Genomic DNA, 25550 nt, shown 5'->3' with positions numbered 1-25550 from the left:
TGGAGAGAAACAATAAGACCGGAAGTAAAGTGAAGATTCCTATGGTGATATGAAATCGAAAAGCATCGTTATGCGCGTTTGAAGCTGCTTTAACTTTACAAAATTACGCTGTGAATTAGATGATATTAAACTGGTGTTGCATCATTACGTATAACGCAAAAATACATTTTAGAGAATAGAAGACGTGCTTTTATTTTTAAAGGTATACCGGATGCAGTACGTACGTGACGTTTGACTTGACACTAATGCCACGGTTCAGCTCCCGGCCGCTAGGAGGAACAAGGAGGGATCCCTGCCCGGTCCCAGCGTGGAGAAGGAAGCGGTCTGAGTGTCCGCATCCCCCGCTCAAGACGGGACAGAGCCAGAAGCACCGGAGGTGGCGGAGTGCTTTCAGTTAGACTTCGAAGACTTTCTTTACATGGGGACAAGAAATGACATCCACGGCCAGCGAAAGGAGGGCGTTTGCTCATAAAATCAACCGGTGAGTCTTTAACAGAAGTTATTGTTTAACAGCTGCAGTTGTATGTGTGTGTGCGTGAGAGAGAGAGTGACCTGCTGGACAACGGCACATATAGCCAGTATGCTAGGATTTCTAAAGCAACACAAACCTTAAACCGGGTAGTATAATCACAACTTTACCGTGCTGGAGTGAAACAAAAGTTTACAGAGGCTGTTTGCGCTCTCGTTGACGATTCACTTACACTTTGAGGAGTTTAATAGCCTGTTTATGTAGGTTATGGTAGCATCGTAAGAGCATTGTCATTGATTGAGCTACTTAAGGATAACACTATCAAGCTGGTAGCTAATCTAATGACTGTGTCATTTAGGAGCATTAAACGCAGTAATACTGAGGAAAAAGGTTTATACGCATAAAAATAACACAAAGTGTCAGTGGCATTAGGATGTTTTGTTCCTGTGCCGTGTGAACGCCTCACAGCATTAATGTAGTAACCTGTTTCCACATGTTGTAAACTGGTTCTCCCTCTCCATAACAAAGTAGCATATAGAGCTGCATGGACTGGGAATCTAACGTGTCTTTACAATGCAAAATACATTCTGATCAGATGCTAGGAGGAATCGTTAAGGCATGTCATATCTGTCAACTGGCTCTTGGAGTAACATGCGCTAACGACGCTGGTGTGTGCTGCAATAGATTGTTTTTATTTATACAAATGGGGTTCCTCCAAAGCTTTGTTTTGTCCGGGGTTGTGCTCTTCCCATTGCACCAGCTCACCCTGTCTTCACGGTTCATTTGACTGTCAAGACACAGCTAAGCCAGCAACTCCAGAAGCCTTTGAGAAAACAAACAGATTCTTATCACTGACCCACAAGTGGCTATTTTGTCACCTCAGTGAAAACTCTGCTTGAAGCATTGCTGGATTATGGTTATTATAAACTGTGGACAAGGCTCCATCCCAGGAAGGGCTCGTTTTTTGTCACTTTATTCATTTGCCTGTTGATCATCACCAATAACATATCCTGTAGAGGTATTAGCTTCATTGAACAGTCTCCTGCTGCATTCCCCAAGTCCTGTCTTTCCTCTCCTTAGTGGGACCCAGACCATTGTTTAGTGCCGGATGCAGGAAAGGGTGGGAAGGGGTGTTCTGGCTATTGCCTTTGCGGTCGATAGCTTTCCTTTTTCCTGTTTTAGATGGAGGTGTAGAGAGCTGCAGAAACCATTTCTATGTCGTCTAAGGATATAGTTCTGGCTAATGAAGTTTAAACATGCAAAAATGGGCTACTTTCAGAGAATGCTGTGTCATTATCAAGAATTTTAAATGCCTAGCTTTATCTTGTGGGAGTAGAGGTCATAGATCTTTTCTGCACTACAGTCCATGTGTATTGACAGAATGATGACGTGAGCCATAGCTATGTAATCATGTGGACCATAGTTTGGGAAATGTTGAAGCCTTTGCAGCTGTGTATATGTGAGAAACAGACATTTTGTGGTTCCAGAGGAGCAGCTGCTTGCTGTCTCTGTGAGAGGTTTGTTTTTTTTCCCCTCTGCATTGTCTTCTCTTTAAGCCCCCCATTTGCCGTTAGTCCATAAAGGCCATGGACAGAGCTCTGGCTCCGTGCCTGCTCCCTGGAGCAAGCTCGCCACCTCTCTGTGAGATCCGCTTGAGTCCCTATTCAGAACAGCTGCTGGCCTTCAGCATCGCTACCAGTACCAGAAGCTCAGAGCTGTGTGATAGGAGGTTGTATAGGCATCTCCCTGAAACTTGGCGGTTGAGCCAGGCCAGTGCAGATGAACTTGGTGCTTCTCCAATAATGCTTTAATGCTGAATCTGAAAAATTTAAATAAGTGCGAGAGGGAGTGTGAATTAAAAAGGGGTTTGTTTATGCAAATTTCTCATTTGCGTGTCATGATATTTCAATCAGGCCTTTTGTTTTTTGTTGTGACTCAAGTGGATGCAAAACTGGCATTATATCAGATTTATGCATCCACACATCAGATATTTTATCTTAAACACCCCACATCTTCAGATGGTTTTAGTAGCTAGCTTTCATTGAATTGTCATGTCTTGGACTTACTTGTGCTTTTGTTGTTTACAACTCTTGTATATCTTTCTCTTGCTCAGGACGGTTGCTGCAGAGGTCAGGAAACAAGTGTCCAGAGATTATGGCTCTCCTCAACTGTCCAAGAAACGAGGCGGCGCACACCACCCTGTGAGTCACCCTGTGTTTAACCTGCCGGAATTTCAAACCAGCAGGTTTAAAGCTCCAATTAGGGAGGTCAGAAGTTGATGGGTGTAGCTCTGTGAGTTCTGATACAAGTAATGTGGGTGAGTGTAGTTTTAATTGGTGCTGACAGCAGGCGTGAAGGGAAATGGTTTTGAAATGTGATATACCTGCACTCACTCACCTGTGTAGTTTGACAGCCAGGTTAGGTTTCTACATGGATGCTCACCCTCAGTAGAATAAGGGGTAGTTATATAAGATGCTGTGTTTCGCAAAATGCCTGTTGTCACATTTCAGCAATGATGCAGAGTTTTTAATTAGTCGAGCAGAAATTTCTGAACACACTGTAGAGTCTGTTTACTCATTGTAGTCTGGAAGTGTTTTTTAAGGGCAAAGGAGTTAAATTATAATTCCTGTAAATGCTTCAGTGGTTTTACATACATTATGTGACTGCTAGCAGTGGTGACTGGCAGATTCTGGTTTTGCTTTAACCCAAACAATTGAAAGTAAGTGAATCGTGGAGAACAGAGAACTGAAAAGTGAAAATGAAATGTTACCAGCCTGACACACTGTTCAAACACAACACTTAGCTTTTTCTTTAATACCCTGCGAATGTGTACATGTGCAGTGTGCAAGTTTTTGCCACCTAATCAAAGTTTGAGTTCAGTGAGAAATGCCCTCATTGAAATTACTTTACACAAACAAAAGACTTTCTGTCATACGTGTGCATCTTCACATGGATGTGTAATAAGAACATAGTTTTATGTGAACGCCTTTCCAGTCTATATTCACCCATTTTCATATCATAATAAATATCAGTCTGTCCTAATGGCATCTTACGTCCTTTCCTGCTGATTAAATTTGGATCTATCATTATGGCCATGTCATAGTTTTTGGTACATAATATTTTAATGTTGTTATTGACAGTTGCCCCTGACAGAGGTGGTTGATCCTGTCGATTTCGAGGAGTATGTGAGCAGTCACGCTCCCGGGGTTGAGCCTGGCCCCCTCAGACAGCTAACAGAGTTCCCCCAGGACGACCTGGAGCTCCTCCACCTGGACAAAGAGTGCACTACACTGGAGCCCCCGCTGCCCGAGGAGGAGTAAGTCCAGCTGCTAATAGCCAAAACAACCTTCATACTGTAACACACACATCCCTTTATGCTCTTTACACTGCCACACACACAGAGGACTAATATTACTGTAATGGAGAACAAACATCCCTACAGATAGGAACAAAGCTTTCCTTTCTGTGACACTGACTGAACATGAATATTAAAGGAATGTTTTGCTTAATTATTAATGTGTTTTTCTATGTAGCTCACTGGATCCCAGAGTGAGAGATGCCTTAGCAGTCTACACAGATGACTGGCTTGTCATTCAGAGAAAGTAAGCAGTGTCAGTTGTGGTACCAGCTGAATTAACCCAGTTTTTCATCTGTTGTTTAATAATGTGCACCACTTTTCCCTGCTCATGCTTCACGTGAGTGACAGTTACATTATTACCGGGACAAATTTATATGTTTTTTTTTTTCCCTGTAGGTATCAGCGCTACAGCACCATGTACACCCCTCACAACTCTGAGCGACAGAGGGAGAGGCAGAAAGGGCTGGTCAAACAGACCTTTGAACTGGATGAGGCTGCCGCCGCTGAGCGCCAGGATGACCAGGTAGCTGATGGTGGTATTCAAAGGGCTCATTATCTTAAACACTGATTGGCCATTCAGTCATTGTAGGTACTTTAAACAAATTTTTACTGATCTACAGTACACACTCCTGTTGCTGGGAGTAAAGGCTTAAAAGGTTTATCATGCCCCTGAAACTCCCATCATTTACTACCTGGACAAAGAGATGGAGAGAATAGCCAGTCAATGAGGCGTGTCTCATTATGATGGAAAGACAGTATGAGTTATGTTCTATGAGTATATTCCGCTCAGTGAGTTGATCATGGAGAATGAGTAATGGATAAATGGATGTACCTTCCATTATCCATTGCTCATTATCCATATGAATCATAATAAGTAGGTAATGGTAATAAGGTAATGGGATCTATAACATATTGTCCTTTCAAAAACATCTTTGCCTGGAGGAAAAAATAACACAAATGATCTCACCCCGCTGTCTCACATTTATTTGTTTCAGGATGATGCAAAGCGGCGGTCGGTTAGCCTCGATGAAACCCCCAGAGGCAGCTGGGCCTCCAGCATCTTTGACCTGAAGAACTCTTCCCCAGATGCCCTCCTGCCGTCTGTGCTGGAGCGTGCAGCTGCGGAGGACATGGACCGCCGCAACACAGAGGCACGACTGCAGGGGCGCCACAGTGACCTGCTGGGCCTGTATCCTCCCCCTGATGAGGTCTGTGTTAAGCTTTACCCCATTAATGCAGGTTTGCATTTTGTCCTAGGCCAAAATCAAAAGAAATTAGTCATTTTTTTATTAAATACAATATTAGGTTTATAACGGAAAAATTAGCTGTTGCCCAGCATCGTGCAGCAAAGGCCACATTTTTAATGAGTGAGGCAAAATCTTGTAACCAACTACACTGATAATAAACACTTCTTGTGATGTAATTTCAGCTTTTAGCAACAGACACAAAGGGTCAAGTATGTTTTTGAAATCTTCTGATACACAGGCAGTGATGCATCTAGAAGTAACAATGGCTGGTTTTAAATAGGTTGAATAACAACTTTGTAGTTTATGTTTGCAGCAATAACGACCATGCACAGGCTGATTGGAACTTAATCTCAGAGATCACTGTGAGATCTTAGTACATGCAGTTGTCATTTGTTTCAGGCTCATTATTGAATGTTCCCATAAAGTGAACATCCATGATGTGTGAAAACCCAGCCTCTTCTTCGGGAACTGTTTGCTTTTCTTTTATTTCCTCTGTGTTCTCCTTTTCTCACTTCATCCCTCTTTCTCTATGTCTGTGTACACACCATCGCTTTCCCTGCAGCTATGTTGCCATGGCATCTGTGTAAATGTTATGCTTGTGTGTGTGTGTCTTTGTGTGTGTGTGTGTGTGTGTGTGTGTGTCTGTCTTGTACATGGATTTGTTTTCTGTGTGGCAGGATGAAGCAGTAGAGAGATGCTCTGTTCCTGAAGTACCCAAGGAACATTGTGGCCAGAGGATCATGGTCAAGTGTCTGTCTCTGAAGTGAGTTAACATAAATAACACCTGACATTTATGTCCTCATGCTTTGATTCATTATCAGAAGTACCCTTGATGCTTTTCATATTTGACAACCACTGTGTATTATGTATTTTTGTTTTCAGGTTTGAAATAGAAATTGAGCCAATATTTGGAACACTCGCCCTCTATGATGTCAAGGAAAAGAAAAAGGTATTTTTTGTTACAATAGATCAGATGTTTTATTTGGTACAATAACTATTCTTCCCAAAGACTTTCACTCTGTAAAACCACTTACGTAATGCTGAGCTCATGCTTGACTAATTGAATTTCCCTTGTCTCAAAAAGGTCTAAGTGGTCTTGCGGTTTACATCACTGAGTCATAACTGAATTAAAATCCCTTGACGTGCTTTTCCATTATCATCTTTCCTTCCCCTCCCTTCTGCTGCTTCCCGCTTATCACAATCTTCCCTCCAACAGATCTCTGAGAATTTCTACTTTGACCTGAACTCGGATCAAATGAAAGGGCTGCTTAAACCCCACACGCCTCACATAGCCATATCCACACTGGCCCGTTCTGCCATTTTCTCCATCACATACCCATCTGCCGATATCTTCTTGGTCATTAAGGTACTGAGAAACTCCTTTGTTACACAGAGTAATCCGACTTAATGTTGTTGGCGTAAAATAATTATTTCTTGTTGGTTCTTTCAGACATTCACTTTCTCTTGTATTCAGCATTTTAACTGCTACTTATAATTACATTTGACTACACTCTGTGAGTAGTGTTCAGATATTACTGTGTGATAAATAATGTGATTTAATGTGTTTACAACTTTGTGCATGTGCTGTATTTCAGCTTGAGAAAGTCCTTCAACAAGGGGACATTGGAGAATGCTGTGAACCCTACATGGTCATGAAAGAATCAGATTCCACCAAGGTAATGGAGCCAAAATGTGTTTTAAGCTGTTGCAATGTTCAGTGCTGGCAGCCAGCGTGCACGTGGGACCCTTTTACTGTCTAGTCAGTACTGTTTCTCAATTCTGTCTGGGTAGCTGCAATATGTACTCTTGTCCTGTCCTCTTTTATGTCCTCTTTTACCCTTTAGCCCTGTTGATTGTCAAACATATTTTAAGCCCATATACTGTGTATATTTTGAGTTTGTTTTCTTATCATATCTGTGTCTACTCTTGTGCCACTGCAGCACAAGGAGAAGCTGGAGAAGCTGCGTCTGCAGGCGGAACAGTCGTGCAGTCGTCTCGGTCGTTTCCGCATGCCTTTTGCCTGGACAGCCATTCACCTTCTCAACATTGTCAGCAGTGTGGGAGGTCTGGATCGGTCAGACCCGGACTCTGACTCTGGTACTGCTGACTCCACACAGCATCATACAGTCTCACACAAACACGTGCACACAGCATGCAGCTGTTCAGAGTGACCAAAGTATTGTATAATTAACATTCATGCATATGCCTCTCTCATATGATCACTTCCTACCAGAGAGAAAAGGTCATGGAACATGGAATGAGAGGAAGAAGAAGGGCTTTGAGCGAATGAGTGTCGGGGACGACATGTGTAACTTTGCCACTTTCCGACCAGCAACTCTCACTGTCACCAACTTCTTCAAACAGGTTAGACCCTGTCTGGGTGTAATACTTATGACTCATGTCACTTTTGTATTGTCACAGTACAGCCCTGAGAATACAGAGATACAGAGAAACAATAAGAACAATAGTTAAGATGATTTAAAACAAGTATGTCAGTTTACCAGGGGACAAAACTGTGTCCAAGATTTATTGAACAATATATGAATCAAGCATGGACTTATTTAAAAGAGCCTGGACACAAATAATGAGGGCTATAACTGATAAGGAAGTTGCATCATAAAGTATAGTAAAGAAAGGCAGGCAGTTGTTTCATGTCTCTGTTGTTCTTTTTCAATGAAACCTATATTTGTATACTTAGACACTCTTATGGTGTGATAAGTGCAAATGCAAATCCCAAATTAAAGTTCAAACAGAAGTGTGTTCAAATGGTTCAGCCACAGTTAGTCTGTTATTATTTTGTGTGTTTTAGTAGAGACTGTAGGTATAACTATCCTTTAATGAGATTTTTATAATCCCAATACAACTGCTTTTCTGCTTGTGTGCATGAAGGAGGGGGACAGACTAAGTGATGAAGACCTCTACAAGTATCTGGCAGATATGCGCAGGCCATCATCTGTTCTGCGGAGATTGAGACCCGTCACAGGTGAGCTTGACTAGTTTAGATATTTACTGTGTCTCTTAATATTAATCCATGCACATAGTGTTGATTTATGATTCTATATGTTTGGTCCTTCAGCCCAGTTGAAGATCGACATCTCTCCAGCTCCGGACTCGCCTCATTACTGTCTGTCACCGGAGCTGCTTCATGTAAAGCCCTACCCTGACCTGCGTGTTCGTCCAACCAAAGAGGTGCAGGAGTTCCCTGCTCGTTATGTATACACTCCGCACACCACCTACAGGTGAGAGGTCACATACCAAAGGCACAGAGACACACACACACGTTGTAAGTTGACCTGTAGAGCAAATATAGGACATTCACCCTGTTAACGCATGCATGGCTCGCTGTGTTTGCTTATTTTAGCCTGTAGTTTAAAGGAAGGAGGATAGCAGGTTCTTAATTTCAAATTAAAACACATTTTATTGATATTATTGTTTTGTAAAATATACATAGAGAAAAACAAGCTATTATCTTTGAGTTTTCGATTTGTTACAAATAACCAATGATCTTTTTTAGTGAAACAAAATCTTCTAATAATTTAAGAACTTTATTTGAAGTTTACAAAGTACATCAACGTCAAGACAAACAAAAGATACAAGAAATATTACATAACGAATACACTCAGTTTATTAGGTACACATAGCTTAGAGAGGTGCTGATTCAACTGTATAATAATTTTGGAGGCTGTAGTTCAGAGAGGTGTTTCTGTTATTAAAACCTACCCTCACTGACATAAATTAGGTGGACAAAATAATTGAAGCACCTCTCAGTACAATGCAATACGAATTAATTGATAAACTACAGCCTATAACTGATCATTAAGATGAATCAACACCTCTCTAAAACTGTTTCAAAACAAACTTAATATTATAACTGTCTGAAGGAGGATTTATTGTAGGACTGTTGTTATATACTACATTAGTCTTAGCTAAATATATAGATGACAGTGGACATGATCATAAGGGTACTAACAAAAGCTATTTTCTGGCAATACAGTAGATTTGAAGTGTACATAGCAGGGTTATAAGGGAGTGCAGTGACGTTCCAGAGTTGAGATCTATGTGGACCCGTCTCATTCAGAGCTGCATAGACTGGGAGACCTCAGTGGTGAAATCATTAAACAACTATGTCATAGCTTCACTCTTGGAGAAGGAAATAAAATGGAAAATGTGATTAATCCAAAACATTACAATTTCAAAACATCTTGTGTTTTGAACAAGTGACTCACCATCTTCTGCAATTTAGAGAGCTGCTCCTTCTGAGTCTCAATATTCTCTCTCTGGAACTGGATCAAATGCTGTAAACCTTTCAAGATCATGGAGTGGTCCTCTGCTCTCCCCTAAAAACAGGAAAAAAGTTAAAGTAACCTTTAGAGTGTCAGCTTGTGTGACAGACCTCGGTTTGTTGCTTCTATCTCTAGATTTTAACTATAAAGAGGAATTCAGCTTTCTCTTACCTGCAGCTCTTTGACGGTGGGTGCGGAGTTGTTGATGTACATCTCCAACCTCTTCACTTTTGTCTTCAGATCTGCCTCTTCCTGCTCCACGCTGGCCAGCCAGTCTTTAGTCATCTTGGTCTGAGCCTGTTGCTTGGCCATCTGGGCCTGTCAAAAGAGCATCTGTCCAGATTATCCTCTTCCCCCCACCAACGATCCCAGTGCAGCTGGCAGCTGCCTGCTCCACAGTGTAACATGCAGCTTTCTAATGACACTCTCACTCTCTTATCTCAGATAAAAGAGTTTGATTTATCCATATACATCAGGAAAATAAATTACTGAATCATATGATGACTACAGGCCTCAAAAAAGAAGAGTGAAGTGCCTAAGCACAGAATAGTAATATAGAAGTTTGTGCAGACTTGGTAGAGGTATTTTTGTGTTGTTTAATATTTTTTCAAATCACCAAAGACCTGCTTTGTTATGTCTGTTCAGCCATACACAGATAAACACAGAGGTTTAATCTGATAGGGACATTAGATACTGCCTCTATATCCCTCTGCTCCTGCATGTTGTGACTTTAATTCTCAGAGGTTATCTCTCCATGCAACCGCACACAGGGAATTGGCTGTTTACATATTTTTGGTGTTTTCTTACCTGTAGCAACTGTATCACTTCTTTCATCTGTCTCTCCACCTCGGCAGCCTGCTCAGTCTGCACCCCCAGCTTTTGGAGAGTCCCCTCATGGCTCTTCAAAGCCTGGTTGATTTTCACTATCTTTGCCTCAGTGGTTTCATAAACATAGTTGAGGGATTCGCTGAACTGAATGACGCCAAACATGAGCACGTTGACTTCCTCCTCAGGTGCAGCTGTACCTTCCATCTTGCTGGTCTTTGTCAGCGGACCTGCACGGGCTGCTCCTAAACCCCCAGCCGCACAAAGCAAGCACCCAAGGGCCCAGATCATCTTGATAATACCTGCCGCTTATAAACTGCCTCGTCTTATCCGTTTCACTCAGTTGTTTGTGATTGTTTGGCCAGCAATTCAGCTACAAATGTGGAGGGAAAGCTGAGGATACCTGTTACAGCTGTGCAGAGGTTATCATCATCAGCTCCTGGATGGTGAATTTGTAGGGTGGTCACTGCGCCTTATATTGGATCTGTACATGCAATACCATGGTGAAACATTAGCTCAACTGTAGTTCGATCACAGGTCACAGTCTGTGACCTTAGTCTCAGTGACCTTGCCTTGAAGTTTAACCCCTGAGATACTCATTTTGTTATTTAGGTCACAAACACTTGTGACATACATAACAATGTACGTAGCACTCCTGTCTCTGAAACAGAAAGTACACACTTTCCAATGAGAGTAATTTAATGTTACTTGAAAGATATGAGATTTTTGTAGCGAGTCATGGCATCTTGATACGTGGGTAGAATCAGCTGATTCAAAATATGAACAAAAGTTACCTCTAATGTTTGACTTGGAGAGGAGTTGAAGTGACTTTTACCAAACAAATCCAATACTGGGTCACATTGTTCCCATGTGCACACACGAAGCTCAGTATTTTTTCTGACAGTGGGAGTATTATGTGTTTTTTTGGTTGTCAGGAATGATTGATGCAGACTGACATGTGAAATCAAATACTTTTCCTTTAACTCCTTCATGTATTTGCAGTCTTTTTTTACTCTGACCTTGACAGCCTGTCTCCTATACCCAAACCAACCTCGCTAACAGATTAAATATGATACAGAGACAGCTATGGTCAACAAATGACTCGGTGGAGGCAGCTAAGGACAAGAAGCTGCTATAGAAAAAGTGACATTTTCTAAATCAATCATTAAGCACAAGGCTCACATGGAGAATGGAACTAAAAGGCCTGTGAACGAGACAATAATCTGCACCTTGCATCATTTTGTGTCTTTCAGGAATCTGCTGTATGTTTACCCACAAAGTTTGAACTTCACCAGTCGGCAGGGCTCAGTGAGGAACATCGCTGTGAAGGTTCAGTTCATGGCAGGAGAGGACCCCAGTCAAGCTTTGCCGGTGAGTCACAGTCGAGGATAGTCAAGTGAAGTGACTGCTATGTTCTCAGGAAAATGACATCCCAGGCACAAAGAACAGCTCGAGGCAGTGAAATGCTATATGATGTCTTTCGGGAAAAGTGAACTTCTTCAAAGCAGCATAATTTATGAGCAACAGAGTTGGCAAGACAAGTCTTGTTACATTTGCTGAGCCACACTAAATCTTTTGTGTCATAACTCTTATTTATTTGTGTTTATTGAATATTAAATTATTGATGCACAGCATATGGTACTTGCTTAAAGTGATACTGCACCCAGATTTACTTTTCGTGTATTAACCACTCAGCCCCTGTACACCTGGAAAATCACAGTTAAAAGTTTGCTCCTTCACAGATAACAAGGCTGTGGTCAGATTATAGCTACAATGGATTCCAGTGGTGACAGTTAGAGTAAAGTTAGAGCAAAAATAGTGCCAAAATGTTCACAGAGACTTCTTAGACCACTCCTCCAACATAATCCATTTCTTAATGTTGTATTATCTACATGCTCAGTATATTCAAAACACCAAAATCCAGGTAATGTACCACTTGTTTCAATCCTACAGGTAGTGAGTATTTGATATTAAAGTATATTAAGTAAGGTAAACTGTTGTAATATACCTATGCAAATAACATAAGATGAATTATGCTTGTATAAATTGCTTTTCAATTTTCATAGAAGATTTTATTACATGGATTGCAAACCTGGATATTTTTCAGCTTATATCAGATAACAACAGTGGTTTATTTACAAAGCAGCACTCAGTGAGGTGCTGAAAACACATTGACGGTGTTTAAATTATTTAAATGATTGACAAGACTGCAGTATTGTGATTATGTCAAAAGAGTGCCTCCTATTGGTCATGGAACAGCTAAGTTTACACACTGTCATTTTGACCAGGTCATCTTTGGAAAGTCAAGTTGTGCCGAGTTCATCAAAGAGGCGTACACCCCCGTCATCTACCACAACAAGTAAGGCTCAGTCACCTGTCGACCTCCCACTTCTTTGACTGCGTCTTCTATAAACATTGTGTTTAACTCTCGCCCCGCAGGTCTCCTGAGTTCTATGAGGAGATGAAGATGAAGATTCCTGCCAATCTGACAGACAACCACCATCTTCTGTTCACCTTCTACCACATCAGCTGCCAGCCCAAACAGAACACTCCTCTGGAGACCCCTGTGGGCTACACTGTGAGTACACCTCCTTCAGCTCGGGCCTACATTTAACACATCCGCCCACACGCTCGCTTGTTTGAAAGCTTCTTCTGTTGTCTTGCCATCGGTAAGAGATCGCGTGTCTCTCTCCCCCTCTCCCCCTCTCTCTCTGCCTGCAGTGGATCCCTCTGATGCAGCATGGCCGACTACGCACCGGCTCCTTCAGTCTGCCCGTCTCGGTGGAAAAGCCTCCACCTAGCTACTCTGTGCTCACCCCTGACGTGAGTGTGTTTAAAGAGATTGTGTGAATATCAAGTTTGCCTGCCATCACCTTACTCCTTTGTGATGTGACTGAGTGTTAAATGAGTTGGATGTCATTCTGTGGCAGGTTCAGCTCCCAGGCATGAAGTGGGTGGATAATCACAAAGGAGTGTTCAATGTCGAGGTGACAGCGGCCTCCTCGGTTCACACTCAGGTACACAAATATGTTTTTTATACTGAGCACTATTGGGATGAGGTTAGTGTTACTGGGAGACATCTGTTAATTATAATAATTAATATCAGCATTCATAGTTTTTATCTAATTTGAATGTAAATGCACATAATATTATGGAGAGTGGAGGCAACAGTATTAATTGTGGTTCTACCTCCAGGACCCCCACTTGGATAAGTTCTTCACCCTGGTGTATGTTCTGGAGGAGTACTCCTTCCCCTTCCGCCTAAAAGACGTCATCATCACAGAGGCAAACATGGAGGGGGAGCTGAAGGCCAGCATGGCAGCGCTGAGAGGGGCACTGCTGGACACCTGCGTCAGGTTTTTGCACCAGCTGCTCAACAAGCTCATTCAGCTCATTGTCTACCCACCGGTCATTGCAGGCCAAATTGGTAAGCGAGTTCTAGGAGAGAGCAATTTTATATTAAAGTGCGCCTGGAACAAGGCTAAAATGCTCATTCTGATCTATGATATGATAATTAGATAGAACACTATAATGAAATAAACCAAGTTGTGTTGATGTTTACTCCACAGTAAATCTGGGCCGTGCTGCCTTTGAAGCTATGGCTTTGTTGGTCAACCAGATGCACAAGAACCTGGAGGGGAACCAGGATCAGCATGGCCGCAACAACCTGCTGGCATCCTACATCCACTACTGCTTCCGCCTGCCCACCGCCGAACCTACAATTCCCCCGACAGGTGAGTCACCAGACTAAACTGTACAACATGTATCTGATAAACAGAAAGAGAGGCTTTCATCGGACCAGTCATTTAATTTTCTAACATCTCTTTTCCCTACAAGTAGCAGGCACCCAGTCCTATGAGATGCCCATGCAGTACGCCACCTTGTCAAGAGCAACAGCCCGCCCAAGCAGCCTGCTCCTGTCCCGCTCCAAGAGTATCAGCAACTCCAACCCTGACCTGGCCAGCACACCAGTTTCTCCTGATGAGGAAGTGCAAAGGATCATAGGGAGCAAGGTGAGTTGTGCTCATCTGGAAGTTTGTCACATGTATTAGAGCTTTACAGCTGTTATTGTAGTTGGTGTGTATGCAAGTTCTAGAGAAGCCCTTAAGACCTTTCAAAGGTCATGAAAACTCTCACATGCTGCAAAATTATGAAATTTCTTTGTCATCTTATGTTTTGTGAGAAACCTGCACCAATCTATGGCTCTAACTTTTGTTCTTATTTGCACATTAATTTAACTTGCAAAATGTTACTTTGTGTGGTAATAAAAGGTCTTTTAGTTAAGTAATGAATACTGATGTTTGTGATGGGGATTGTGACTAATCTGCCTAGTACATAAACAAAGCAGCACAAAAGTCTGTGTTTTTATGTTTTTATACTTCCCCTTGTGCCATATTCCCAACCTCTGTTTATCCAATATCAATTTCTAATTTTGTTGTAATGATACTGCTGCCCTCCCTGGTCTCGTCTCTTTACAGCAGATTCAATAGTCTGAGGTTGACTGAGAACTCTGTGCCAACAGTTAATGGTTCTGCTTAGGTCAAAGATGCAATTATGCTTTGTGCTGCTGTCCCTTGTGATTCATACAGTACCTCCAGTCTGTCCTTTGTTTTCCCCTCTCCTTCTTTATTTTTTGTTTTTAGCTTCACTTTTCTCATCCCCTAATTCTGTTTCTTCCAAAATTTCTCCCTCATATAATCTCTTGTATGGTAATTATCCTTCTTTACTCACTGTACCCCTTGCCTCTTGCCGCTCTATGTGTGTTTGTGCGTGTGTCTGTGTTTTGTGTGTGTCTCCGGTGGCTTATGGCAGGGCATTGACCGCTCCCACTCCTGGGTAAACTCTGCTTATGCCCCTGGGGGCTCCAGATCTGTGCTACGCCGGAACCCAAACTCCAGCTGTGAGCTCAAGCAGGTGCCAAATCCCTCCTCCTCCTCCTCCTCCTCCTCCTCACCTTCACCTTCATCACCTCCACCTCCATCCTGAACCATCTCTGATCAACTCTCAAGGTTCAACTCCTACCTCAGTTCTCAGGGGTTGTATATGTGTGTGCCTTTCCGCCTGTCACTCTGCTAGCCATGTCCAACCTGTCACACCTTTTCACCCATGACTACACGCTGTCTGTCCTTTACAATCCATCTCCTCACCGCCGCTTAACAGCCCATCTCTGTTTTGTCTGAATGACACAATCTCTGCCTGGGGCTCGTCAGATTTCGTACCAGCCTTGCACTCCTCAGAGTTCATAGAGAGTTCTCTTGGCCACCCATGCCATTTCCATTCATCCATTTTCACATCACTTTGTTCCTCATCTCTGTGTTGTGCTCACCTCACCATCACTCCATGTCAGGCAAACGACCGCAGCTGCAATCGCATGTCTGCCTTTCTGGACAGCGTGGCCTTGTTTTCAGTTCCCACAAGGCAGATTACCAAGAAGGTAAAACTGGCATCTACTATAACAAACTGTAAAACCGGCAGTCACCATGACAAACTAACACATTTCGATGTCCTAACATTCATGAACTGTCATTATCAACACACAATCAACATTCATAACATTTTAACAGTTGTGTCTGTGAGTAGTTTAAAATTTGCTTGATAAATTGAATAGTTAATTGTCTGTATTTTTCTCAAGATTTCAGGATTAAATCTGTGGAAATCTGAGGTGCTGATTAATGTGTTAAATTAATTGTTGCGCTTTTTATTTTTTGATAAGCTGATTTTATTTCAGTTTGTATCTAGGGCCTGAGTAACTCAGACCATTGCACAAGTATCTTTATAAACCACAGTTACAGTTCACGGCTTGCTCTTTACAACAACAAGCGCACACAGTTTTAATCTTAATAGCTCATCTGGCTTCTGAAATTGCTTCCTTGTGTAAGCTAAAACCTGGTCTGTGTTGGTTCATGTATAGCTACTCCATGAGGAGCTGGCATTACAGTGGGTGGTGAGCACCAGCACAGTGAGGGAAGCAGCGCTGCAGCAGTCTTGGTTTTTCTTCCAGCTTATGGTCAGTACGCCCACAGTTATTTTACAACACACTATAAACAGTCTAAATAAGTCTAAACAGTTTTAACCAGAATCCTGCAAATCACCACCATTTTCATTTATTTGCCCTCTCCTTCAGACAAAGAGCATGGCCCATCATTTATTCCTTACCTCGAAATTGGACGTTCCCAGGCGTCAGCGTTTCCCAGACCGCTTTGTGGACGACATCGCTGCGCTTGTGTGTGCCATCAGTGCAGACATTGCCAGCCGCTACCACAAGGTAAAGAGCCCACAAAGCTGGTGGGAGTCCATTTGTCTTTAAAATGAGGTTAGTACTGACCAATAAAAGATGATGGTGTTTTAAAGTTTTTCTTAAATAGATAAGTTACCTTATCTCTTACTCAGTGCTTGACCAGTACAGTATCATATTTTTTCTTTTATCTAATTATATCCACCTTCTCCCACATTAATATCTTCGTCCTGTCTCAGGATGTGGAGCTTGTGGAGAGGTTAAACAGCAGTCTGGCCTTCTTCCTGAATGACCTGCTGTCTCTCATGGACCGGGGCTTTGTTTTCAATCTCATCCGTTCCTACTACAAACAGGTGATTATTGCCCCCCCCCCGCTTAACATCCCAGTGCTCCCACATATATTTTAAACCAACACTGTATGCTAAACAGATCGCCAACAAGCTCCACACAGCGCAGAATCCCAGCTCTCTGAATGCACTGAGGATGGACTTCACCCGTATTGTCTGCAGCCACGAGCACTATGTCATCCTCAACCTGCCGTGCTCAACTCTCAGCCCCCCAGCCTCCCCCTCCCCCTCAACCTCCTCCACCACCTCACAGGTAACTGGAAAATGCAATTCAGCATTTGCTTATTAATTACTGCACAGCATATTTGTCCTGCTGTTTCTGTAGGTTATTTTGGGAAAACTCATCAAGTGAAGCACAAAAATGTAATTTAACAGATTTAAATCTGCTTGTGCTGCCTTCTTATTCTTTTATCCCTATGCTCACTATCCGTAGAGTTCAGCTTTTTCCAGTATGGTGCAAGACCAAGGTGTGGCCACCATGTTTGAGCTCTCCGTCCCTTTTCGCCAGCAGCACTTCCTGTCTGGCCTGCTGCTTTCTGAGCTCTCTCTCATTCTTGATCCTGATGGAGAAGGGTGGGTTGTTAATAGTTGCATATATACAGATTTTACTTTTAGATTATTAGAGTTTCCTTCTTTAATACAGTCTGAAACACACTGATTTTTTCTCCCACAGGGTTTTCTTCCTTCATAAAAAGGCCATTAGTGCTGTTCACTCCCTGCTCTGCAGCCATGATGCAGACCCTCGCTACAGTGAGCCTCAGGTCAGAGCCCACGTTGCTCAGCTCTACCTGCCCCTCATCCCCATCGTCATGGAGTCGTTGCATCAGCTCCACGACTTCTCCGGTCAGCAGAACATGCATGCAGTACTATCTACTGATATTATTATCCAGCTCCTCGAGATCCTTGTGTTTTATTTCCAGTGTTATTGCACCTGAGAGTGCTTTTCTTGTTTCTTTGTAGACTCCTCGCCTGTTCGGGTCCGCCATGCCTCAGCCCACGCCGACGATGCTGACCCAGACAGTAGCAACACTATCAGTCAGTCTGTTGCCATGGCGATTGCCGGCTCCCCTTTGCCGCATGCCAAAGCCAACGCATTTGCGCTGCCTACAGTGGTGAGTGATAGCGGCAGGGGTCAGGTTGTTCCCCCGGGCCCTGCAGACTGACAGGTCACAGATTGGCCTCTGTGTGGGAGGCTGCTGCTTCAGTTTGACAGACGATTGCTCTGGCCTCTCTGTAACAACTTCACACAAACACTCATTCAAAGAGCATTTGTATTCTTCCCATGTTGCTCTTGAAGTACAACTGCTAACCTTAGCCTCTAGGTGGCTCTCTGTCCATTTCCTTTATAAATTTCCTTAAACAGCCATTTTGTACTGAAGCAGATTTAAAGACTGGCACTGACTTTTTATGTTTGTCTTCATCAGGCCGGGCGCCAGTCCAGCTCTCTGTCCGCCGAGTGCAGCAGGACTCTGCTGGTGTGTTTCCTGTGGGTTCTGAAGAATGCAGATGCAGCTCTCCTGGAGCGCTGGGTGTCTGATTTGTCTGTGTTGCAAATCAACCGCCTGCTGGATCTGCTGCATCTCTGTGTCTCCTGCTTTGAATACAAGGTAAAATAACCACGCACTGCCAATACTATGAGTCTCTTTCATCACTGATACACACAGTAGGGGTCAAAAACAACATTCCAGTGTTTAATTTGGACCTGCCAGAGCAACAGCGCATTATTACAGATATATCAGTAGTTGTGTCAAGAAAGTTTACTGTCTTAATTATCAGATTATCAGTACTGTATCACTGCTGTAGTACTTTTCTTTTACTGTGTACTGGAGATTTTTATTGAATTTGTCCCTAACCTGTGATGTCTGCCGGTTGTTGTAGGGGAAGAAAGCTCTGGAGAGGATCAACAGCCTAACATTTAAAAAGTCTCAGGACATGAAGGCCCGACTAGAGGAGGCCATACTGGGCACCATCGGAGCTCGTCAGGAGATGGTCCGCCGCTGCAGAGGTACTTTGCATGAGAGCACAGTAATGTGTGTGTGTGTGTGTGTGTGTGTTAGTAGCTGTTTTTGTTTGAGGTGTTTATTCGCCTCTGCTCATGGAAATTGTAATTTGTTTACTCTTCCAGAGAGGAGTCCCTATGGCAGCCAAGAGAACGTTAGGTGGAGAAAGAACGTCTCTCACTGGAGACAAAACACAGACAGAGTTGATAAGTATGTGATTTAGATTAGTTACATCAATAACAATTAAAGCAGTAAATGTCTTACCTGATAATATATAACATTCAGACAGATCTCTAGATTAGAGTTTAAATTATTTACATGTATTTGTTTAATATTCATTTATTCTTAAGTGTGATATATAATTCTGATGACTGTAAAATGACATCTCTCACAGGACTAAAGCTGAGGTGGAGCAGGAGTCTGTGGTGGATGGAAACCTAGCTACCGAGGCCTCTCTAATAGTACTAGACACACTGGAGATTATAGTCATGGTAAAACAATGGAAAAAAACATCACTATTCTAAATGCAGTTCCTTTTGCCAGCTGTGGACACAGATTTTATGCAGCGCTCTCTTACTGTAATTTTTTTCCCCCCTTGTCTTCTTTCAGACGGTGGTGGCGTCAGAGCTGAAGGAAAGTGTTTTAGGCGGGGTGCTGCGAGTGCTTCTCCACAGTATGGCAGGCAACCAGAGCGCCCTCTTTCTGCAGCACTGCTTCACTACACAGAGGGCTCTGGTTTTTAAGGCAAGTACAGTTTGAGTGCCATGTGTCTCCATTCAAGTTTACTGTTGCTTCACTATCCTTTATTAAACAAACAATTAAACCAAAAAAACCTTGGAATCACTTTGTCATACTTTGACCCTCTGACTCATGTTTCCACTGTTATGAAACAAAATCAAAAGGATTTCATGTGTATCTTGTTTTTGCCGCTGCCTCATTGTGTAAAAAAATGTAATTTTACAGAAAATAGTAAATGCTTAATATATTTTTGAGAAGAGAATATAACATGAGAGAGTGTGTTTTTTTTGTGTAGTTCCCAGAGATGCTGTTTGAAGAGGACACTGAGCTTTGTGCGGACTTGTGCCTTCGTCTCCTTCGCCACTGCAGCAGCAGTGTTGGCTCTGTCAGAAGTCACGCCTCTGCCTCTCTTTACCTGCTCATGAGGCAGAACTTTGAGATAGGAAATGTAAGTTTGGACCGTGTTCTTGCATGTTTGTGGAATGGATTTTCTCATAATGTTGTGAGCCACAACCTCTCCTGTTTCTTTCCTTGGACCAGAACTTTGCACGAGTAAAGATGCAGGTTACTATGTCTCTGTCTTCGCTGGTGGGAACGTCGCAGAACTTCAACGAGGAGCATCTTCGCCGGTCACTCAAGACGATCCTAACATATGCTGAAGAGGACTTGGAGCTGCGTGACACTCCCTTCCCAGAGCAGGCACGTAACAGCCATCTCTCTGTACTACATTCAGATGTGGAACTGACTTTACTAATGTGCCGGTGCTGCACTTTTGAAACTGCAGGTCCAGGATCTGGTGTTCAACCTGCACATGATTCTTACTGACACTGTGAAGATGAAAGAGCATCAGCAGGATCCAGAGATGCTCATTGACTTAATGTACAGGTAACTGGGATGCCCATCAGTAAGACTGGCATATAAAGAGTGTCATGACAAAAAAACAAAAATATTCTCTCTTTTTTTAACTACAGGATTGCTAAGGGCTACCAGAACTCACCAGATCTGCGTCTTACGTGGCTCCAGAACATGGCAGGAAAACACTCTGAGAGAGGGAACCATGCCGAGGCTGCCCACTGTCTGGTCCACAGCGCCGCACTGGTGGCAGAATACCTCAACATGCTGGAGGACTGTCGCTACCTGCCAATTGGTTGTGTCACATTTCAGGTCAGTGCGTGCTGTTTAATTTGGTGATTCATTCCACTATAAACAACACACGGGCAGCAGTATGGCAAAGCCACAGAGGTTGTACCAAATCTCGTGAGCAAATATAACAATTATATGTTTATTCTGACTTCTCCTTTTTTCCCTCAGAATATTTCTTCCAATGTCCTGGAGGAGTCCGCAGTGTCCGATGATGTCCTGTCTCCAGAGGAGGAGGGGATTTGTGCTGGGAAGTACTTCAGCGAGTCTGGCCTGGTGGGCCTCCTGGAGCAAGCAGCTGCCTCTTTTAACATGGTACGACTCACATTCTCCGACCACATAGTGACAGGCTGCATGTTAACACGGCACAAGGTTACAGCACTGACATGGCTGAGAGAGTGTTTTGTGATCGAGCGGTATGTGTAGAACTGGCTTTCCGTTGTGTTATGTAACCCCAGGCAGCCATGTACGAGGCCATAAATGAAGTCTACAAGATTCTGCTGCCCATCCATGAAGCCAACAGAGACTTCAAAAAGCTGGCGACTGTCCATGGAAAACTGCAGGATGCCTTCAACAAAGTCTACAACCAAGTGAGTTAACAGCTTGATCTTGAAATCCTCAGCAATTAACTGAGCTGCTAGTGTTGACAAGAAAATGAACTTTATCCTAATTTCTTTCTTTCTTTTCACGTTTCCAGAGTTCAGGATGGGAGGTAAGAAGCTCAGATGTTATATTGAGTATATAATATTAAGGTAAAACTGATTCAGTGATTCCCTTTATTTTGTGTTTACAATGTTTTCCTTCTTTCCTCACCGCTTGTTTTCGTCTCCCCTCCTGTGTGATGACATGTTTCTGGTGAGTGATACAAAACCTACTTTCACACTTTGACATAGTTGAGTTGAACCGCTGTTACAAAACAGTTTCCATTCCTTTTTGCCATTGTACCACTGTGGTCAAATTGTATTACTAAACCAGTCATTTTAACATTTTCATCTGTGAAAAACAAGCAACAAGTTGTAAATTTTTTTTTCTAAAATTCCACAACCTCCCTGAACAGTACAAATCAAAAGATTTTCAGCTGCATTACATTAACATTTCTTTATTTTTTGTCTTGTTGACTGCCTCATGCTGATTTTAGTTCCCTGAGCCTCTGCGTTTTTTAATCATCTCAAATTTTCATCCCTGCTTTAGTGTTTTAGAGAATGTTTGGGACCTACTTTCGGGTTGGTTTCTATGGCTGTCGGTTTGGAGACCTGGATGAACAACAGTTTCGTCTACAAGGAGCCATCGATCACCAAATTAGCAGAGATCTCCCACAGACTTGAGGCACGTTAACTCATTGTGATACTAATAACGGTTTTATCAGAGATTTATGAAAAACATAAAGTCTAAAGATGAATGTGTTTGGTGCTCAGGAGTTCTACTCAGAGAGGTTTGGGGATGAGGTTGTCGAAATTATCAAGGACTCCAACCCAGTGTACAAAAACAAACTGGATCCCAACAAGGTAACATGATATGTGTATGTGACTCATAATATAACACTACAGATATTGCAAAAGTTATATTTGTACTGATATGTGTTTGTACTTGTTTAAGGCCTACCTCCAGATCACCTACGTCGAGCCGTACTTTGACACATACGAGCTAAAGGAAAGAATCACCTACTTCGACAAGAACTACAATCTGCGCACCTTCATGTACTTGCACCCCCTTCACTCTGGATGGCCGAGCCCACGGGGACCTGCATGAGCAGTACAAACGCAAAACCATTCTGACAACATCTCACGCCTTCCCTTACATCAAGACACGCATCAACGTCATCCACAAGGAGGAGGTGGGTATCCGGCTGTCATACCAGTGTAGGATAAATTAATAAAAAGAAGATACGACTCTCTCTTATTCTCTCTTTTGTTCTCCAGATTATTCTAGTCCCCATGGAGGTGGCCATTGAGGACATGCAGAAAAAAACTCAGGAGCTCGCCTTCGCCACAAACCAAGACCCTGCAGACTCCAAGATGCTGCAGATGGTGCTGCAGGGCTGTGTGGGCACCACTGTCAACCAGGTGTCTGTTTATATATATGAAAAAAAAAAAAACATAGGGTGCACAACGATACTGCCCCCCCTTACATCCTGCTGGATATTAATCCCATCAGAACAGGGCTAAAAGTCTGGGTCAGTGATTTAAGTAATGGCTGACATTCCTTAGCAGATATGTAACAGGTTCTCTCCCTCACAGGGCCCCCTCGAGGTGGCGCAGGTCTTTCTTTCCGACATTCCTAATGACCCAAAACTGTTCCGCCATCACAACAAACTGCGCCTCTGCTTTAAAGACTTCACTAAGAGGTGATGACACACTCCACAGCCCAGACGCAGACTGCTGTGTAACTAATAAAAACAAATCGCAACTCCCCACGTCTTCTCCTGCTCTTTTCTCTTGCAGGTGTGAGGATGCCCTGAGGAAGAATAAAGCACTGATTGGACCAGATCAGAAGGAGTACCACAGAGAGCTGGAGAGGAACTACAATAAACTGAAAGAAGCTCTGGGACCTCTCATCAACCGCAAGATCCCCCAGCTATACAGAACCCTGCCAACTCAGACTACGCAAACACAACGGTAACTTGAGACATTAAACACACACGCGCACACACCTACGCACAGAGACACGTAAAATGAGCTCATGCTGTCTCTCCGACCCCATCAAATCAACACAAGAGCGACATAAAACCCAACTTTATCACACTCCAGGTCATAGATTCATACATTCTGTTTGTCACCAGTGAGCAGATGTGCACTCAAAATTTAGTGACTTAATAACTGTCGTGTTTCTTAATTATTTTACATTGATCAGTCACAGAAAGTTGGTGCACTTCTTGAAGTATTTCAGCCTGTGTGACCATGGAAACTATCACCATATGTTTTTTTTGTTGTTGTTTTCATCTAATTTTGGCATCAGCGCTGTGTTTGCATGTGACCGTCTGTGGACTGCTGGTTTCTAATCAAAAACAGAGCTACAGTCAACAGCACCTGCCACAGCGATGATTCACTGCCGAGGAAAATAAGCAGTTTGATCCTCCAAACTAATTAATTATTGTATTGAGAAAAAATCTGAGTTAGTTCAGTTGCTTCGTGAACTGCTGTAAATCAGCACTGAGCAAAATAGTGGGGTAGTTTTACATCATTCTTGCTCTTTGAAAGAAGATACTCGTTCAGACTCATGTAGGCTTACAATGACACACCACAGAAAGAAATTATTCACAGCTTTCACTGTAATTCCCTCACTCCCCGGGTCAGATTTAATGCCTCAAGTAACATTATTCATATGTTACAAAATCTGATATTGCACTCGCTGCACATGAGTTTTTTTTTTTTTTTAAATAAATTTTTCAGGAAAATAAACCAAGCAGTTACAAGATTCTTTTATCGTCTTGCTTCTCTTTCCTTCAGGAATTCCTACAGTAGGTCCAGTCTCCGCCGAGTCGACTGTTGAGGCAAAATGGGATAACAGCACAGAACGGGCTTTAGAAATTAGCACCATCTCTTCTCTGTCTGTTTCCCCCTCCCCCCACTGCACTGCGCACCAACTGTCACACACACCGTCCCCTTCCTCATCTAGCCCCGTTATTTTACCCACCCACCCCCACGGCCACCCAGTCACGCCATAATCCCCCCGCCACACACACACAGCCACACTTGTCACCTCTTTCCCATCTCCCCCATTTACCACCACCACTCACACCTCTGTAGGAGAAAACCTCGGCTGTTTATACTGGAAGGTTATCTGCACTGTAAACATCGTCATTTGGAGCAAGGCTCTGACATGTCAGCGTTTTAAAACCAAGCCTTCAAAAGCAAAGTCTCCTCACTGACTATCCAAAGTAATCTCTCTGAGCCTGAACTGGTTTTAACTTAAGTTTTTACAGGACTAGAGCTGCCAAACACATTTTGTATCCAAATCATTTGGGGCGGGGGGTTTGCTCATGAGTGTGTCTGTTTTCCTTTTTCTTCTAGTGTTTGCTTTTGAAGACGCTGTAGGTTGTCTGTTTTGTGTTGTGGCCTTATTTAATTTGTAAGAGATCTTTCTTTCTAAACTATGTCTGGTAGTAGTCACTGCCAGACTTGGTTATTAAATAGTCCCAGGGAGTTTTCTTTTGCTATCAACAGACCAAATAACTGACATTCCTTCTTCTTCAAGCTGTCACATTTATCTGCCCATCTCTTCTTATAAGAATTCATTATAAAGAGGAGGTGGGGTCGTTCTGTCCATGCTCAGGTCTTAGACCAGGAGGGACATGCTGTAGCAGCAGTTTAAGAGGAAAGCATTAGTTACAGAAACGGATGTTTAAATATGTGTTTTTTTTACCTGTGAAATTCTCTTGTAATGCACTGCAGTCATATCAGATGTTTATCACAGAGGCACTGCCCTCAGCCAGGCCATCGATTTCACCCACACAAATACTGTATGTTCAAACTGTGACATTTACTGTCACCCTGCAGTACACTCTGATAACTGGATATATGTTGTCTGTGTAGTTTAAGGCAGACTGTTTGAACTTCTGTCAAAAAGCACTCCAGATATCTTATATGCGTCCACCACCCTGGCTGTGGAAGATTTATATTCATTGTAGCCATTTCCAACTACTGTATGTATTATATTGCACTATTGTAGTACAACAAACTGCAGCACATTAACACTGTAATGACTAAAATATCTGTGCTTTTGTTATTTTTACAAGGCTGTAAATTGTTTTTTAACCAATTAGACAAACACTTTTTTAATTTATTTACACTGTCTTTTTTTTACTGCATTCTATTAAATTTCTTTTCCTATGCCTCCAGTCATCTTTCGTTTGTGAGGCTACAGAGACACTGTAAACACATGGAGTAGTCTTAATTGTTAATATCAGTC

The 25550-nt window shown here is 42.7% G+C and overlaps 2 protein-coding genes across 2 annotated transcripts; one reads left to right on the top strand and one right to left on the bottom strand.

Annotated features, from left to right (window-relative positions):
• Positions 1 to 240: 240 nt before the first annotated feature.
• On the top strand, positions 241 to 25479 carry LOC108902958 (dedicator of cytokinesis protein 7-like). The gene is given in 52 exon segments (XM_018704998.2): positions 241 to 481; positions 2583 to 2670; positions 3610 to 3785; positions 4003 to 4071; positions 4224 to 4350; positions 4823 to 5035; positions 5752 to 5837; positions 5957 to 6023; positions 6291 to 6440; positions 6670 to 6750; positions 7015 to 7171; positions 7308 to 7438; positions 7964 to 8057; positions 8151 to 8313; positions 11436 to 11553; positions 12471 to 12541; positions 12622 to 12760; positions 12904 to 13005; positions 13113 to 13199; positions 13378 to 13609; positions 13752 to 13916; positions 14023 to 14195; positions 14995 to 15096; positions 15530 to 15616; positions 16094 to 16189; positions 16307 to 16447; positions 16657 to 16770; positions 16847 to 17017; positions 17198 to 17337; positions 17438 to 17607; positions 17725 to 17876; positions 18189 to 18371; positions 18643 to 18769; positions 18890 to 18974; positions 19159 to 19255; positions 19374 to 19508; positions 19798 to 19950; positions 20043 to 20201; positions 20287 to 20387; positions 20474 to 20666; positions 20814 to 20957; positions 21101 to 21232; positions 21340 to 21354; positions 21842 to 21910; positions 21912 to 21968; positions 22058 to 22147; positions 22239 to 22343; positions 22345 to 22476; positions 22562 to 22705; positions 22880 to 22986; positions 23084 to 23257; positions 24089 to 25479. Coding segments are annotated over 52 exon segments (6357 nt in total). The 5' UTR covers positions 241 to 431; the 3' UTR covers positions 24132 to 25479.
• angptl8 (angiopoietin like 8) lies at positions 8466 to 10648 on the bottom strand. Its single transcript, XM_018705033.2, has 4 exons — positions 10165 to 10648; positions 9529 to 9675; positions 9301 to 9411; positions 8466 to 9214 (listed from the first exon to the last, which is right to left on the bottom strand). Exons 1-4 carry the CDS (start codon positions 10471 to 10473, stop codon positions 9197 to 9199), a joined length of 585 nt encoding a protein of 194 aa, XP_018560549.1. The 5' UTR covers positions 10474 to 10648; the 3' UTR covers positions 8466 to 9196.
• Positions 25480 to 25550: the final 71 nt, after the last annotated feature.

Source organism: Lates calcarifer, linkage group LG11 (assembly GCF_001640805.2).
Source record: "Lates calcarifer isolate ASB-BC8 linkage group LG11, TLL_Latcal_v3, whole genome shotgun sequence".
Lineage (NCBI taxonomy): Eukaryota > Metazoa > Chordata > Actinopteri > Centropomidae > Lates > Lates calcarifer.
This window is presented reverse-complemented; position numbering and strand designations above follow the sequence as displayed.

Coding starts and splice junctions, on each gene's coding strand:
- angptl8 (XM_018705033.2), bottom strand. CDS start 10,473: ATGATCTGGGCCCTTGGGTGCTTGCTTTGTGCGGCTGGGGGTTTAGGA. Junction 9,676..10,164: donor AAGTGATACAGTTGCTACAG/GTAAGAAAACAC, acceptor CTCTTTTGACAG/GCCCAGATGGCCAAGCAACA. Junction 9,412..9,528: donor CCACCGTCAAAGAGCTGCAG/GTAAGAGAAAGC, acceptor TCCTGTTTTTAG/GGGAGAGCAGAGGACCACTC.